General features: G+C 42.6%; 1 protein-coding gene across 1 annotated transcript in view; it reads right to left on the bottom strand.

Annotated features, from left to right (window-relative positions):
* Window positions 1–16,413, bottom strand: part of CLOCK (clock circadian regulator) — a 54,521-nt gene that overhangs the window by 23,241 nt on the left and 14,867 nt on the right. The window contains exons 2-6 of the mRNA XM_066631745.1: window positions 8,809–8,936; window positions 8,623–8,714; window positions 7,496–7,555; window positions 5,459–5,607; window positions 3,503–3,594 (exon numbers count right to left, since the gene is read on the bottom strand). Coding sequence (XP_066487842.1) covers window positions 3,503–3,594; window positions 5,459–5,607; window positions 7,496–7,555; window positions 8,623–8,669 — 348 coding nt within the window. The 5' untranslated portion in view covers window positions 8,670–8,714; window positions 8,809–8,936. The remainder of the gene's footprint in view (window positions 1–3,502; window positions 3,595–5,458; window positions 5,608–7,495; window positions 7,556–8,622; window positions 8,715–8,808; window positions 8,937–16,413) is intronic.

Raw genomic sequence — 16,413 nt, 5'->3', positions numbered from 1 at the left:
GCAGCATTTACTTCTAAAATGATTTAGAAATAACAAAATTCTGCACTTGCATCTTTGAATACAATCAATAAACATACTGCTATCAACGTAGCATAAAATTATTAGCAAAAAAAAGCAAGGTGACTTATTTATTTCTCCCTGAAGGGCACCCAAGAGTACACAGTGACAACCCAGTGTACATTCACTAGGGAGAGAACTATTATATATTTTATAGATAATCTGTTTAGGTTGTGCCTTGTTATCCACTGAGGTTCCATTCCAGAACTTCCAGTGGATTAAAAAAATCAATGGAAAAATAGCTTTAAAGATTCACTTCCAGGCTTCTTGCTCCTCCACTGTTGCCTCAGAATGCATTGATATAGACACTATACCACATTCAGCCACTAGATGGGGTGAATGAAATTATAATTATTTAACGTGAATGTAGGAAATTGGATTTTGATGCTTTTTTCCTTGTTACAAGACTTGACAGCAACTGTTACCCTGCACATGCCCAATCTCATCTGATCTTGGAAGCTAAGTAGGGTCAGGCCTGGTTAGTACTTGGATGGGAGACCGCCTAGGAATACCGGCTGCTATAGGCTTATACCATAGTCTTTCGAGACTGAAGGTTGCCAACCATTGTTACAAGACATTTAAAAGTAGACCAAGGTATCAGTGGTGAGTCAAATCGGTGGATACCAAATCAGTGGATACTAAGGTTCCACTCTGTAGAAAAAAATTTACTATTTTTAAACCATTTCAGAAAGTTGCTCTCAATTTTGTTTATGTCTCATAAATAAATGTTTCAACTTTACTGATCTCTGGAACCTAATCTGTACAAGTAGGGGACTACTTGTATTTCATTTTAAAGATTCTAAGTGCTTATACTGCTTAGATTATATTTCTCAAGTCCAATCCTATCCAACTTTCCAGTACTGATGCAGCTGCAATGCAGTCCCAAGGTAAGGGAATAAATGTACTCTTACCTTCAGGCGGACTCGGTGACTGCTCCCTCCACTGCAAGATACAGCGCACGTCCCATTGGCACAGCTGCATCAGCTCTGGAAAGCTGGATAGCCCTCATAGTGATACGCATATCCAAATACATACAAACTCTTACTCATCATGTAACGGGTTGTACTCAGTTACTGTTATAATAATCTATTCACCTAGCTTTATAGTCGTGCCCCCATATTTGCGGGGGTTCCATTCCAGAATCCCCTGTGGACAGCTGAATCTGTGGATATGGGGGATGCCCCCACCCCACCCTCCAGAGGCAAGTGGAGCCATGCTCCTTAGCTATCCACTATCCCTTTACTGGACCAGTGGCTGAACACGGGGGGGGGGGGACTTTGATAACATGTATCTGCTACACTATCGCAGGCTACAGAGACCAGGCAAAGGAGGGCCATCTGGTTAAAAAAAACCCACCTCTCAGGAATACACTGAACCCCTGGGCTTCATATTAAAAAAAGAATCAAACCCACAGTAGCATCTGCAGTTCAAAGACATGTGACAATCCACTGAATTACCCATGTAGCAGACAGGCAAAGGGTCAAAATGTAAGTATCTTATTAAAAGTCAAAAAGAAAAGGAAATTAAACAAAATGGGGAAAGTAAGATAAGTAGTAAAAGTACAAGCAGGCTGATGGAAAATGCCTGAGCTTGACTGGAATGCATATCAATCAAATCTATATAGTAACATTAATGCCCAGCAGATGTAGCTGGGATATTGCTCAAAACTCTCAGCCACAACCCCCCTGTTGTGTTAAACCCAGGAAACATAGCAGGCAGGTTGGAGTCAGCAGACAAAGCAAATCATATTCCTTAACACAACCCAGCTAGATGGTTCCTAGCTTAAGCTACTTTCATTGCTCGAGGAAGCCACAGTTGCACACTGCACTTGAGGGTGAGCAGCTGGGTGCTCTTCTCTCGGCAACCAACAAATAGGTCACTCAGGTGACTGGCAAAAAGGAACCAATGCTCCCATTGGTTGGGAAATATATAACTTTGATGATGTCATCACATTACCTATCGAGAAGTGGAACCCACCTGGTCATTCCATAAGAACAGCCCCACTGGATTAGGCCATAGGCCCATCTAGTTCAGCTTCCTGTATCTCACAGCGGCCCACCAAATGCCCCAGGGAGCACACCACATAACAGGAGACTTGCATCCTGGTGCCCTCCCTTGCATCTGACATAGCCCATTTCTAACATCGGAGGTTGCACATACACATCATGGCTTGTAACCCGTAATGGATTTTTCCTCCAGAAACTTGTCCAATCCCCTTTTAAAGGCATCCAGGCCAGATGCCGACACCACATCCTGCGGCAAGGAGTTCCACAGCCCAAACACATGCTGAGTAAAGAAATATTTTCTTTTGTCTGTTCTAACTCTCCCAACACTCAATTTGAATGGATGTCCCCTGGTTCTGGTGTTATGTGAGAGTGTAAAGAGCATCTCTCTATACACTTTATCCTTCCCATGTCCCCCCTCAAGTCTCTTTTCTAGGCTGAAGAGGCCCAAACGCTGTAGCCTTTCCTCATAAGGAAGGTGCCCCAGCCCAGTAATAATCTTAGTCGCTCTCTTTTGCACCTTTTCCATTTCCACTATATCCTTTTTAGATGCGGCAACCAGAACTGGACGCAATACTCCAGGTGTGGCCTTACCATAGATTTGTACAACGGCATTATAATATTAGCTGTTTTGTTTTCAATACCTTTTCTAATGATCCCAAGCATAGAATTGGCCTTCTTTACTGCCACCGCACATTGGGTCAACACTTTCATTGAGCTGTCCACCACCACCCCAAGATTTCTCTCCTGATCTGAGCTCTCACATATTGCTCAGAACCTCTTGACACCACCTCACTCTCTTGACACCTAGTGAAACAGGGCTAGCTGCCCAATTGCTAAGTACATGCCAGTCCTCCAACAGAGATGGGGGGTTGCCATTCCAGACGGGAAGAGAAGCTGAATCCGCAAACACATGTTTGGAGAATAACAGACTTTCCAAATAGACAACTTAAATGTGTCCAAAAACACAGAAAAACAGACAAAAGATGGGGGGGGGGGGGGAAGCAAGGCAATCATAACACCTCTGTTCTTCACTCTCCTCACCCCACTTGACCAGATGATTGGCAATATTCAATATTATAGAATAGAAGCTTAGCAGTGGAGCAAATCTCCCATGCAGAAGGTCCCAGGTTCAATTCCCAGCATCTCCAGCTGCAGCAGAGAGCAACTTTGTCTGAAACCCTGGAGAACAGCAGCCAGTCCATATCAACAACACTGAGCTGGATGGACCATTGGTCAGTATAAGGTAGGTACTTATGCTCCTATCGGACCATCAGTTGCTGAACTAGACTCAAACCTCTGCTCCCCTTTTGCATGCATGGATCAGGGTTCTGCACGTAAATTACAATACAAAAGAAAGAAATATGCCCCACTATAATCTTATAACATCATGAAGTATGAGAGAATAATCACACATTTGAGAAAGAAAATAAATAAGGTACCTCTAACATTAACTGAGTGAATTCTTCATTACTAAGGAATGTGGGTTTCCAGTCCTGTCGGATTTCACTGGCATCTGATTGAGCAGTGATTTCTGCACATAGTTAAAGGAAACAAATTATCCACAAATGCATTTGTTCTGATCCTTGCATCCAATCTTACATGCTAACTTTATGTTTCACTTTTGCACCACCAACCAAGTAATTTTTAAAAAATGAGAAACAAAAAATTCATTTGGGCCATTGTTGAGAGACAATAACGGCAAAAACAACAAATTCCACTGAATTTCAGTAGTAGTAAAACTCCTTCCACTAAAGTCACATTGGACACAACCATCATATTGCAAGTTTTCTACTCATTAATTCAACACAATACCGCAGCCCTCAAGCCACAGATAACACCATAAGATACAAGATCAGGCAAACAGATTGCTCTGTGTTCAACTAGCTCTCAAGATTTCTAAAGGTCCAGCAGATATAGGCTTGGATCCAAAGAACTACCAGTGGAAGGTGAAAATGCATTACTGCACAAAGACTAGCTGAAGAGTTCTCACAGTGCCCTGCCATTGTGTACTGAAGGTTACATAAAATATGAAAGACATTGTCAATATAATAAAGACCATAGTATAAAGACTTTAGTGGGCCATTCACCAATAAATGGGTGAATGGGTGAATAAATGGGCCCCCTTATCCGCGGGCTAGGCATTCACAGATTTGAATATTTGTGGGTGCCAACCATGCAGCTGGGGGCCTCCCAGAAATGACTGGGAGACCTTCTGAAGCATGGGAAGGCTGTGCACAGTCTCCCCTCACCTCAGAAGTCCTCCTGGATGTGACCAGAATTTCTGCTTTGCTGGCACAGCACCTCTGCAAATTTCATTAACTGAGAAGTTTGGTATCTGCAGGGAGTCCTGGAACGGATCCCCCACGGATATTGAGGGTTCATTGTACATTGTACATTAAAAAAGGTAAGTTATCTTTAGAAATTGCTCTTTTGGTTGAAATTTTGATGCAACACTGCCTTCAGGACTCTGGACTCCAGACACCCAAAATTCTTTACTTGCCGTCTTTGATTCTTGCAGGAGGTGTAGTCATTGATACCATTTGCTTCTTCCATTTCTCCACAGACTCTCTCTCTTCCTTCCAGACCATTGCAGGAGATGTGTCCTCTGTCCCCACAATGGCAGACCACATCTCCCTCCCCAACACTTCCACACAAACAGAATAGCTCTAGGGCTCTCTGTTCCAAAGTAGTAGAAATCCCTGACCACTAAGAAGTTCTATATGCAACCATGAAACTGTGAGAAAAGTATTTCTTATGAAACCTTAACCAGCCTCTGTGTCTACATATATTTACTGATAGTAACTAGCCAGGTGGCATATTTTACCACAGGAAAGTAGGTTCTTTGACTGACTGCTCTGCTTTCCCCCCCCCCTTTTCCAAGTTTGTGGAACCCTTATGGATCTACTGTGTATGAACAGTTTCTTCTGTTCGCTCGAATAACAGCAGTTAGCAACATTACACACACACACAGTTGTGTGTCGCTTAACAAGTGGCATCCCTGTCCCTTAGCAAGTGACATCCCATAACTTGACACTATGCAAAGCCTCTGAAGGTGAGGGGATGCTCCATTCCCCTCACCTCCAAAGTCTTTTCTGAACCTCCCAGAGGCAGCGCACATCCACATCCGATTTTCTTCCCATACCACTGAAAACTATGTTTCACTATTTAAAAAGTAATACTAATAAAGCTTCTCCAAAACTCAGTCATAAGGATAACCACAACATTCAATACATCAGAGAGGAAATCCAGCATGCATTTATATCTGCATATGAGCAGAATTGTTTCCCATAAATTATGAGCTGAACTGAGGCCTAAATGACATGACTGTTTTTAAAATGATAAAAGAAAAATTGCTTAAATAGATTTACAGCTTTCTGATAACATCCTAGAATTACCTTTGTGCTTCCGTAAAAAGTCAATGCTCTTCTGCAGTACAGTGGATTTGTCCATCTTCCGAGCATTGCCCGGAAGCATGGATCCAAGCTCTTTGATGAGAACATTAAACTGATCTCTGCGTTTCTTTTCAGACTTGTTTCTTGACACTCTTAAAAAAAAAATTGGAATAATCATTTAAAAATGCATGCAATTAATCTATTTCAAGGGTCAGTTGTTAGAAATGTGGATCCATTTCAAATAACAAGTTTATAAAAGCAATAATTTTAGGAGGATCAAATGTTTTCCAAAACCAGCAATTGAGTACATATACTTTGAACTTGCAGACATCAGCTGAATGAATATACAACTCTTTATCTGGAATCCAAATGGATATTTTAAGCATGCCCAGCAGCTTGGCATGCTACAGAGGAATTTTTTGACTTTCAGCATCTAGGGAGGGGGACTGCTGTTCAAGAAAAATAAGCCAAAATCCCCCTCAAGCATGGGAAAAGAATAGTGCTGTATGGACCCCAACCCTTATCTTAAATAGATGACAGTAGTTTCTTAATAGACTAAACGTCAGTCACCATAAAAGACTTGCATTTATTAAGAACTTAACCTTCAAAGTACTTTTAAGCAATACATATATTCTATTGTCAGTCTTCCAAAGGTGTAAGATAAAAGCCTAATCTAGATTCTTGATAGATTTAGAAAAGGGGTGTCGAAAGTTTTCAGTACAAGGGCCAGTGCTGAGGGTTAGTAAGTGTGGTTGCTACAAACGCAAAGATTCTAATGCAGCAATACTTGTACACAGCAGCAAGCTGCATAAAACAATCTCCTCCACCAATCAGATTGCGGGTTCATTCTTGAGCTGAGTGGGGAAGATGAAAAAGATGCACTAAATCTATCTTCCCTTCTCCCCATACTAGATGATTAGGATAATCCAAAGTGGCATTGTGTGTGCATTTCAGACTGCTGAACATTTTCCCCACAGCATGGGACACTGTCTATGCACAGAAGCAACTAAACACAGAAGCAAAATACACACTACATTTCCTGACCATAAACAAGAAAATTTAGCATTAGCTAGGTCATGAATATGCACAGTTTAGGCCTAGGTTAGCATGCAAAGCCTGAACCAAACTAAGTCAGTAATGGAGAAGTGGCTAGCAGTTCCTAGCTGCAAGAATGTGAGTAAACAAACAAAAAGATTGATGTCTCTCCTTGCTGGCCAGAAAGGACAGACAACAAGAATTACAACCCATTGGAATGTTTAATACCTCAGTAGACTGAGGGGCGCTGGAATGGAATGCAGCTATGGATCTCCAGTTGGGAAGGGTAAGAACTAGGAGGGCTAGCAACCAGACCCACTCCGAGAAGGTTCTGTCCTCAAAAGTTTCTGATTGGACAGTCTACGGAAGTATGAAGTCACCTCAGTACTATTCGCATAAGAAGTATAATAATGAGTGCCCCAAGGGGCATGTGCGCGTCTTCTTGGGCAGAGTTTTTGGGTGCAACATCCTGCACGCTGTGAGCTCCACTGCCCACCATGGGCATCTGGCCTCACAGGTAGCCTGGAGCTAAAAGATCTACAAGAGTAACTGACCCAGGTGAGAGACAGAGATTAATAGAGACAGCCAGCTAGCTTTATTATTTTATTGCTGACATGTTTCCTAGATGTTTATGCCTCTAGCATTTGCTGCCGTATGTAACCATATGTACTTAATAAACTAAAATCTCTTTTACTAAGTTGTTTCATTGCCTGTTGGGGACAAAGGTTCAGAATCCTGCCTAGCCGTTCAGCAAGCTACCAAGTGCTCATTGAGGTCTAGTAACTTGAGGACTAAAGCTTTAATTGGAGAAAGCATTTAGTGCCTGCAAGGGATAGAATTAAGCCTAGAGGGTCTCAGTGTCCCTGGACTGAGACACTGGCACATACAGGGTGGTGGCAGTACTACTGGACGGGGGAGCCTTGAGGGCTTTAGGGTTCGAGAATCAAGAACTCGGAGTACCCCAAACCCCCCTAAGTTGGCGACAAGCTACCTCACAGAACATACCTCTTTGCTTTATCTTTGTCATCTTCTTCCACAAGGCCATCAAAAATGCTACCATCATCTCTACAAAAGAAAGCAACTTTCAGGGCATTGCTGCATGCTATGGAATTATCTTAATACAAAATAAGGAGAGTTTTGTAAATGAAATACTTTCCATTCGGGGGGGGGGAACTACTGTCTTTTGATGAAAAGCAATTGGCACAAAAGAAATCTTAACCCACTGACTTCTAATTGATCTTAAGATCAATATAGAGAAAGAATATTGGCATTTCAAAAATATAGAGAAAGAATATTGGCATTTCAATAATCTTTCAAATATTCTTGGCATTTCACATATTGGCATAAAGAATTGGTATTTTGAAAATCTCTCAGTGTAACCTGAATATTCCACAAATCTAGTTGTGCAGCAGACAGTTAAACTGTGCTTTTCTACTATACTCACAGTAATGATTTAGGACAGAATATTGAGGCATCTTCATTGATCCATTGCAGTTCTGATTTGATGCGAATTGAAGTTCTTCATGGAAAATAAGTGTGCAATCCTAAATTGTGTTTACGCCAGCGCAAGTGCCTTGTGCCTGCTTCCAGGTGTTGCAAGCAAAGCGCATTTGCACCACTGCAGGAGTCAGGGCAGTGCAAGGGTGCATGCCAGCTTCCCTGCGCCGGAACAAAATCTGGCAAAGGTAAGTTCACGCCACTAGCAGAGGGGGGAAGGAGGGCAGCAGGCGGACTGGTGAGCAGACTGGGGCTGGGAGCGGGTGGGACCAGACTCTAGCACTTAGGCCTGATCCTAACCCCATCCTGAGCAGCCAGACCTAACTACATGCTCAGATCTGCGCTAGCAATTTAGCTGGCGCAGAACCAAGGAGCCCCACTGCAGTGGCAGTGCTTGAAATAAGGGGAAAATATTCCCTTACTCCAAGTTGCACCACAGCTACCTCCAACCCTGCACTGGATACAGTGCAGGCTAGCAGGTCTGTCTTCCAGCGCAGGTTAGGATTGGGCTGCCCAAACCCTTAATATGAAGCTAAACCTTGGAATCACCTTGCCTTCCTTGTAATTCTATTTTAAATCACAAACTATTAACAATGCATACATTCAAACATTAAAAATACCAGAAGACAACTCACCTGTCTGTAACAGAGCTCATTTTATGGGTGCTTATGGTAAAGTGCATAACATATCACACTTTAGTCTTGTGGTAGACATTTGTACGTCTGCTCTGTAACAGAATGATAAAAGAAGCTATTATAACTGCCACCCAACTTCACATCGCTTATTTCTGAGCGCAATTGTGGTTTGTTTGGGTTTTTTACCGTGTATACTATTCTGGATAATAAATGGTGGTGTTCTAGAAAGACTGATTCCAGAAGGAGCTGCTCATGAGATAAATATATCTTCAAAATGTATTCTTCACAGAAGATCATTAATTTTTAATTCAGTACTGAAAGAGAAAAATAAAAGAAAATATTAAGTTATAGTAATTCTGTACTTAATAAATAATTTTGCATGACATTAAAAGTCATTCTTCATTTTAAGTTATACATTACATGATGAGATCAATATATTTAATAGCTTAGCATATCCAAAATAAAGGTGCGTTGCTGTAAAGAAAATGTTATTGAGCAGCTTCACACTGATCTTGTTCAAGGGTGCAATCTTAACTTGTGCTGTAACAGGCAGGCAGACTGGCCTGAGCTGTATCCAGCACAAGGTAGGGGCAGAGTGGAGCACAACTCAGAGTAAGGGGATATTCATCCCCTCACCCTTGTCAAATGCCAGCCACCAGAAATGCCAGAATCGCACATTTCAGCACAAGGAGGCCAGCACGTGCCCTAACATCGGCATACCCAACTTCCGAGTGGTGCAATCATGCTTTGCAGCATGTTTGCAACACCCAGAAGGCAATGCAAGGAACCCTGACTTGAGTTTCCATTTCTGAGACAGGGCATTAATATCTCCCTCTTCCCCCTCCCCCAAACACTGATTTAAGTTAGCCATGTGTATTTTTTTGTATCTCTGTCACCTTATGCTGGCCACTGACCAGGAAAGGTATGACATAAACCACTAAAACAAACTACATTCAAATTCCTCCTCTTGAGATGAGAACATTTTGCTGCTATCAAAATGCAAGACAGTCTAATGTTTTCCGCCCATTTCACTCTCCTGCTTCCACCAGGTGTGTTTAGCAAACAAGAAAAATAGCAACACTGCCCCAGTGGTGATTTGTTTTGTTCTCCTGCTCCTGCCAGGTGGGATGATTTCTAAAATGAAGGAACTTTTACATAACTGCTGTACCACTTCAACAAAACATGGAATTGGTATTTTGAGCTCCCTTCAGGAGCTTGTAAAATGTACAAGGAGAATATTTAAATTTCATTTAGAAGACTGATATGTCATCTTCCCAATACAGCTACTCAACCAGTGATTTTTTTTTTAAAGGCACTGAAAGTGGAAACTAAATACAGCGGAAAGCAATCTGCCAGAGGGAAACAAAAATACCAACTAGAGCATGACTCAGTGAACTCGCTTGTGTCTTTCTGGCCTAATAGCCTAGTGTCCCATTGACCTACTTTTCCTGTTAAGGTAGTTAAAACCTTATCTCTCATTTGTACAGCGTTCTTCCTTTTGGCAAACAACTGTAGCCAATAATATACACACAGAGGCCTTATAAAATGCAGCAAGCAGAGACTGGAACACGAAGCCTGTATTTTTAAATTTTCAGGACATGTGTTTTCTGCCGTTACCAATTTCTGAAAACAAAAAATATATTAAGTACACTTGACATTTAGCACCAACAGCCTTTAAAGGAGAGTCTATCTCCCCCACATCAATGCACCTCTCTTCTAGGTACATTGGTGCCTAGGTACCAGGGATGTCAAACTCGTTTCATACAGAGGGCCAAGGTTAGCATTCATGGTGTCTGCTAAGGGCCAGAAGTGACATGATTAAGCAGAGAGTGACATCATTAAGCAGATGATGATCAAAAATAAGCACTTTGTTCTCACTTAGAAACTCATTAGCAGCAAATGTCAGAAGAGAAAGTGTGCAAATCATTTTCATATTTTCAAGATATGAGAGAGCCCAATTATCAAGCTGGAAGAGCTCAATTATAATGGGGCAGATAAATTGCTTCTGGGGCCACATTAGGCCAGCTGGCCTTATGTTTGACACCCTGGCCTAGAACTTCCGTTTTCTAAAGCTAGGATCCAAAGAGCAACTCTAGATATAGGGCTTATACTAGTCCAGTGGGATTTTTAAATTTTTCCCCTTCTCATGCCATATCATAAACAGGTTTCGAAATTCTCCACAGTTTCAAAATTTATTTACATGAGGCTTTGAAGGGAAGTAGGGAGCTGCTGCTGCCAGAATCACACAGCTGCCAGAATCACACAGAATCACACACAGAATGAAATGCCAGAATCACACATTTCAGCACAAGGACGACAGCACGTGCCCTAACATAGACATACCCAACTTCCAAAACAGCTCCAACTCCATCGGAAACAACTCCAAATCCCCTATGGATATACAAAACTCTTTGCTTCTTGGACCTTGGTCTATACTTCTTTCTAACCAGGAATGAAGCCTATTTTAGGGCAGGGGTGTCCAAACTTTTTGGCAGGAGGGTCACATCATCTCTCTGAAGCTGTGTCAGGGGCCAGGAAAAAAAGAATTTACATTTCATATCTGAATAAATTTACATAAATTTACATAAATGAATATTTTAGAGATGGAACATATTAATGAATGAAGGTCTTGAAATAGCTCAGGGTCTATAAAAGGCCTTGCACAATGCAAGGTCTGCCTTTCCTTCATTGCTACTGCTGCATCACAGACGTGAAACAGCAAGCAGTGGAGGGAGCCTTTGTTCCACAGCTCACGTGAGAGGTCAAACAGTGGCCCTCATGCTGAGAGCAGCTGCGTCGAGCAAGTACAGGCTCCAGCAAGTCTCCAGAGGGTCAGAGGCTCATTGGAGACTGGGGGCTCCCTGTGGGCCAAATTGGGAGTCCCCGACGGCCACAAGTGGCCCCCAGGCCAGGGTTTGGACACCCCTGTTTTAGGGGAAAGATAAGGAATAAGGATATTCTAAAACCAAAAGTAAATACAGCAGAATACCGATTATCTGATCTAAGTGAGCTCCAATGCAGCCCCTTATATTAGTTGGCAACCTTCAGTCTCGAAAGACTCTGGTATCACGCTCTGAAAGGTGGTTCTGGAACAGCGTCTAGTGTGGCTGAAAAGGCCAATTTGGGAGTGACAATCCCTTCCACACCAGGAGCAAGTGCAGTCTGTCCCTGGTCTGTCTCCCTGGCTATGGGCCTTCCTTCTTTGCCTCTTTGCCTCAGACTGTTGGCCAAGTGTCTCTTCAAACTGGGAAAGGCCATGCTGCACAGCCTGCCTCCAAGCGGGCTGCTCAGAGGCCAGGGTTTCCCACTTGTTGAGGTCCACTCCTAAGGCCTTCAGATCCCTCTTGCAGATGTCCTTGTATCGCAGCTGTGGTCTACCTGTAGGGCGCTTTCCCTGCACGAGTTCTCCATAGAGGAGATCCTTTGGGATCCGGCCATCATCCACTCTCACAACATGACCAAGCCAACACAGGCGTCTCTGTTTCAGCAGTGCATACATGCTAGGGATTCCAGCTCGTTCCAGGACTGTGGAACTTTGTCCTGCCATGTGATGCCGAGGATGCGCTGGAGGCAGCGCATGCAGAAAGCGTTCAGTTTCCTCTCCTGTTGTGAGCGAAGAGTCCATGACTCGCTGCAGTACAGAAGTGTACTCAGGACACAAGCTCTGTAGACCTGGATCTTGGTATGTTCCGTCAGCTTCTTGTTGGACCAGACTCTCTTTGTGAGTCTGGAAAACGTGGTAGCTGCTTTACCGATGCGTTTGTTTAGCTCAGTATCAAGAGAAAGAGTGTCGGAGATCGTTGAGCCAAGGTACACAAAGTCATGGACAACCTCCAGTTCATGCTCAGAGATTGTAATGCAGGGAGGTGAGTCCACACCCTGAACCATGACCTGTGTTTTCTTCAGGCTGATCGTCAGTCCAAAATCTTGGCAGGCCTTGCTAAAACGATCCATGAGCTGCTGGAGATCTTTGGCAGAGTGGGTAGTGACAGCTGCATCATCATCATCGGCAAAGAGGAAGTCACGCAGACATTTCAGCTGGACTTTGCTCTCAGTCTGGAGAGGTTGAAGAGCTTTCCGTCTGATGTGGTCCGGAGATAGATGCCTTCTGTTGCAGTTCCAAAGGCATGCTTCAGCAGGACAGTGAAGAAAATCCCAAACAAGGTTGGCGCAAGAACACAGCCCTCCTTCACTCCGCTTCGGATGTCAAAGGGGTCTGATGTAGAGCCATCGAAGACAACAGTGCCCTTCATGTCCTTGTGGAAAGATCTGATGGTGCTGAGGAGCCTGGGTGGACATCCGATCTTGGGGAGAATCTTGAAGAGGCCGTCCCTGCTGACCAGGTCGAAAGCCTTTGTGAGATCTATGAAGGCTATAAAGAGTGGCTGTCGTTGTTCCCTGCATTTCTCCTGCAGTTGTCTAAGGGAGAATACCATATCAGTGGTGGACCTGTTGGCTCGGAAACCGCACTGTGATTCTGGATAGACGCTCTCTGCAAGTACCTGGAGCCTCTTTAGTGCAACTTGGGCAAACAGCTTTCCTACAACGCTAAGGAGAGAGATGCCGCGGTAGTTGTTGCAGTCACCCCTGTCGCCTTTGTTCTTGCACAGCGTGATGATGTTTGCATCCCTCATGTCTTGAGGTACTCCACCTTCTCTCCAGCAGAGACAGAGGATTTCATGCAGCTCAGTGACGATGATCTCTTTGCAGCACTTTAGGACTTCAGCAGGGATGCTGTCTATTCCAGGTGCCTTGCCAAAGGCAAGGGAGTCCAGGGCCATGTGAAGTTCTTCTAGGGTTGGTTCACTGTCAAGCTCCTCCAGCAAAGGCAGGCACTCAATGTTGTTCAGCGCTTCTTCAGTGACTACATTTTCTCTGGAATATAGCTCAGAGTAGTGCTGCACCCAGTGTTCCATCTGCTGAGCCCGATCCTGGATGACTTTGCCTGAGGCAGACTTCAGAGGGACAATTTTCTTCTGTGTTGGACCTAGGGTCACTGTATTTATATTCTGCTTCCCACATATGAAAAATACATAAACATATAATGTGCTTCCAAAGTAATACACAAATAAAGCAATTACTGTTCATGAATGACATAAAATTAAAAACATCCATTATAAGTCTTATAACCTTATAGCTTCAACTTCAAAAGTTTCATTGGCCATTAAAACATTTGAAGGAAGGGGTAAATGTTATGATATTCACAAAACTATATTGGCTTGAGCGACTGCAGCATTCCTTGCAAATCAGATGATTCCTTGCACCAGTGTTGAAAACCTAGTACCAGTTCTGATGATCAGTTGCCACTATACAGCATATTTCAGGACTAAACTGTAAATCATGCTAGTCTACACATGCTGTTGTGGTTGCTATGAGATATAGTTCTGAGGTAGTAGTATGGATTATCCTACTTCACACTGAAGGGTGAGGGGGGCACATTTTTGAATTGTCATCCTGCTGTTGAAACATGAAATGCTTCCTAGTAGCTGCACAAAGCATGCTGTTTTGCTGCAGAATTTTTAAAGTAATATACTTGCAATGGAAACCACCTGGAAATCCAGAGGATTCAAATCAATGTTTATAAACTGAGAGCAGGTGGTAATTTGCAAGTCTTCTTTTATGGCTAGAGATGCTACCTTTCTATATATTTAAAAAGCAATTATCACATTCTTTCTCGTCTTTTTTTGCCCTACTACAAAGTTACATTTCAAGTTACACATCTATACTCAAAATTTTTGTTTAGACTCCCAGCTTCTTTCCACACCTTGCCAAAGGCCCTGATGACATTATTTATTCTTAATGAGTCTGATACTATCAAAAAGGAAAGCCTGAGTCTATTCTCATCTTTGAAAAGGTATATTTTGATACCACTTCTGCAACTGATGGACCAGAACACATCAAAGGAGCAGGAAAGTGCCATTTTCTTTGCCACCTGTAAAGCACGTTTACAGAAGACAATGGAAACTAAAAATGCAGGCAGCTGTGTTGGTACATAAAAAAAATATATTCAAACAGCAATCATGTCATAATATCTTTATGAGTAACAAATAGAAATCCCAAAGTAATGAGCCAGCATTCAAATTTCACACAACTCTCTAAGGCTAGATCATCATGCTTCCACACACTGAAGTATCTGAATAGCTTTTTGTGCTTGCGGGCTTCTGGTGCTTGCATCTTCAAAAACAGAATATATTTAATGCATCCTTTATTTGAAGTCTCAATTAGATTGCAGTATCTTTTTGCACAAATTTCAAAGCTGTGCCCACCAAAACAAAAACAAAAAAACCACAACCCACAATCAAGTCTTGTAAGATTCAGATAAAGAAGTAGCAATGAAACAATGAAAATCAAAGTTTGGAAGATACAGCTGCAGAACTTAGAGCTCTTCCTCCTGTAGAATTACTATTATTTGCACTACTTAAAAAACAGAGAGCCAGTACAACTAACTAGCAAAGCAAACAACATGGAAAACAGTATGTAAGGAAAAAATACTTAGAAAGCAGGTAAGATATATAAAGATAAAAAACTAAGATTATTGCTGAGGTTACTATCCTAGAGTTTATAAAATATCAGTTTTGAAGACTTCACATTTTTGTCACTGATCTGTGTGTTTATTACAGCTTGTAAAAAGTGACTTGCCTAGACCCCTATGACATTCAGGAAGGGGAAGCTTCTTCAACAATGTATGCATGTATGTATGCAGGGAAGCAGACTAGTAACTTCAGCTAACTTATTTGCAAAGATGGCTTATTGGCACAGCTTGAACTCATATAATGTACAGGTGGGTCCTTTTTAACTGCAGGTTTGGAACCCATGGATCTGATTCAGCGCAAGTTCTGAACCTGTGCTAGAGGGCCCCACTTGACATTCGAGATGCAACGCAACCAGAAGCATCCAGGAGGTTTTCTGAGGCCCAGGGAGGCCACACACAGCTTCTCCAGGCCTCAGAATACCTTGGGGCACAACCAGAAGGCAGTTCTGGTTGTAGCCAGAGGTCCTATTGGACCCAACCAGTGGATTCCATTATCAGTATTGATATCTGCCAGGGGTCCAGGAATGGATCCCCCGTGGATACCAAAGTCCAACTGTATTGTAAAATATTAGATATTTTATTAGATTAGGAATATTAGATATTCTTGAATACTGGCACATGTGATTCAAAGATGCACTCATTAAGCCATCAGAGCTGTTCCCGACACAGAAATTGATAAGAAAGTTTTTGGCCAGATAAGAGCTCCACATTTGTATCAGGGTGTCTGATTAGACTACAGCATTACCAAAACCAAGTGTTCATGCTGCCACGGTACAGGACAGAGAAAAATTTGCCACAGACTGCCAGTGTGAATACTAACAAAGTACATTATTATATATATATTTTATAGATGTGATCAACTGCAGTATCAGTCAGGCAACTGTTACAACATTCAACTGGATTCAATGGATCCCCTTCTCCAGTGGAAGTAGCCGCCTTCTGAATTCTTTGAAAAGGTCAACAGGCATGTGGATGTGGGAGAACCTGTGGATGTTATATATCTAGACTTTCAGAAGGCATTTGATATGGTCCCTCACCAAAGCCTGCTAAGGAAACTCCACAATCAGGGAATTAGAGGGCAAGTCCTCTCATGAATTAGGAACTGGTTGAGGTCCAGGAAACAGAAAGTTGGTGTCAATGGACAATTTTCACAGTGGAGTGAGGTGAAAAGTGGAGTGCTCCAAGGATCTGTCCTGGGACCAGTGTTTTTCAACCTCTTCATAAATAACCTGGAGACAGGGTTGAGCAGTGAGGTGGCC

Source organism: Tiliqua scincoides, chromosome 6 (genome assembly GCF_035046505.1).
Source record: "Tiliqua scincoides isolate rTilSci1 chromosome 6, rTilSci1.hap2, whole genome shotgun sequence".
Taxonomy (NCBI): domain Eukaryota; kingdom Metazoa; phylum Chordata; class Lepidosauria; order Squamata; family Scincidae; genus Tiliqua; species Tiliqua scincoides.
Note: the sequence above shows the minus strand (reverse complement) of the source record. Positions and strands in the feature narration are given on the sequence as shown.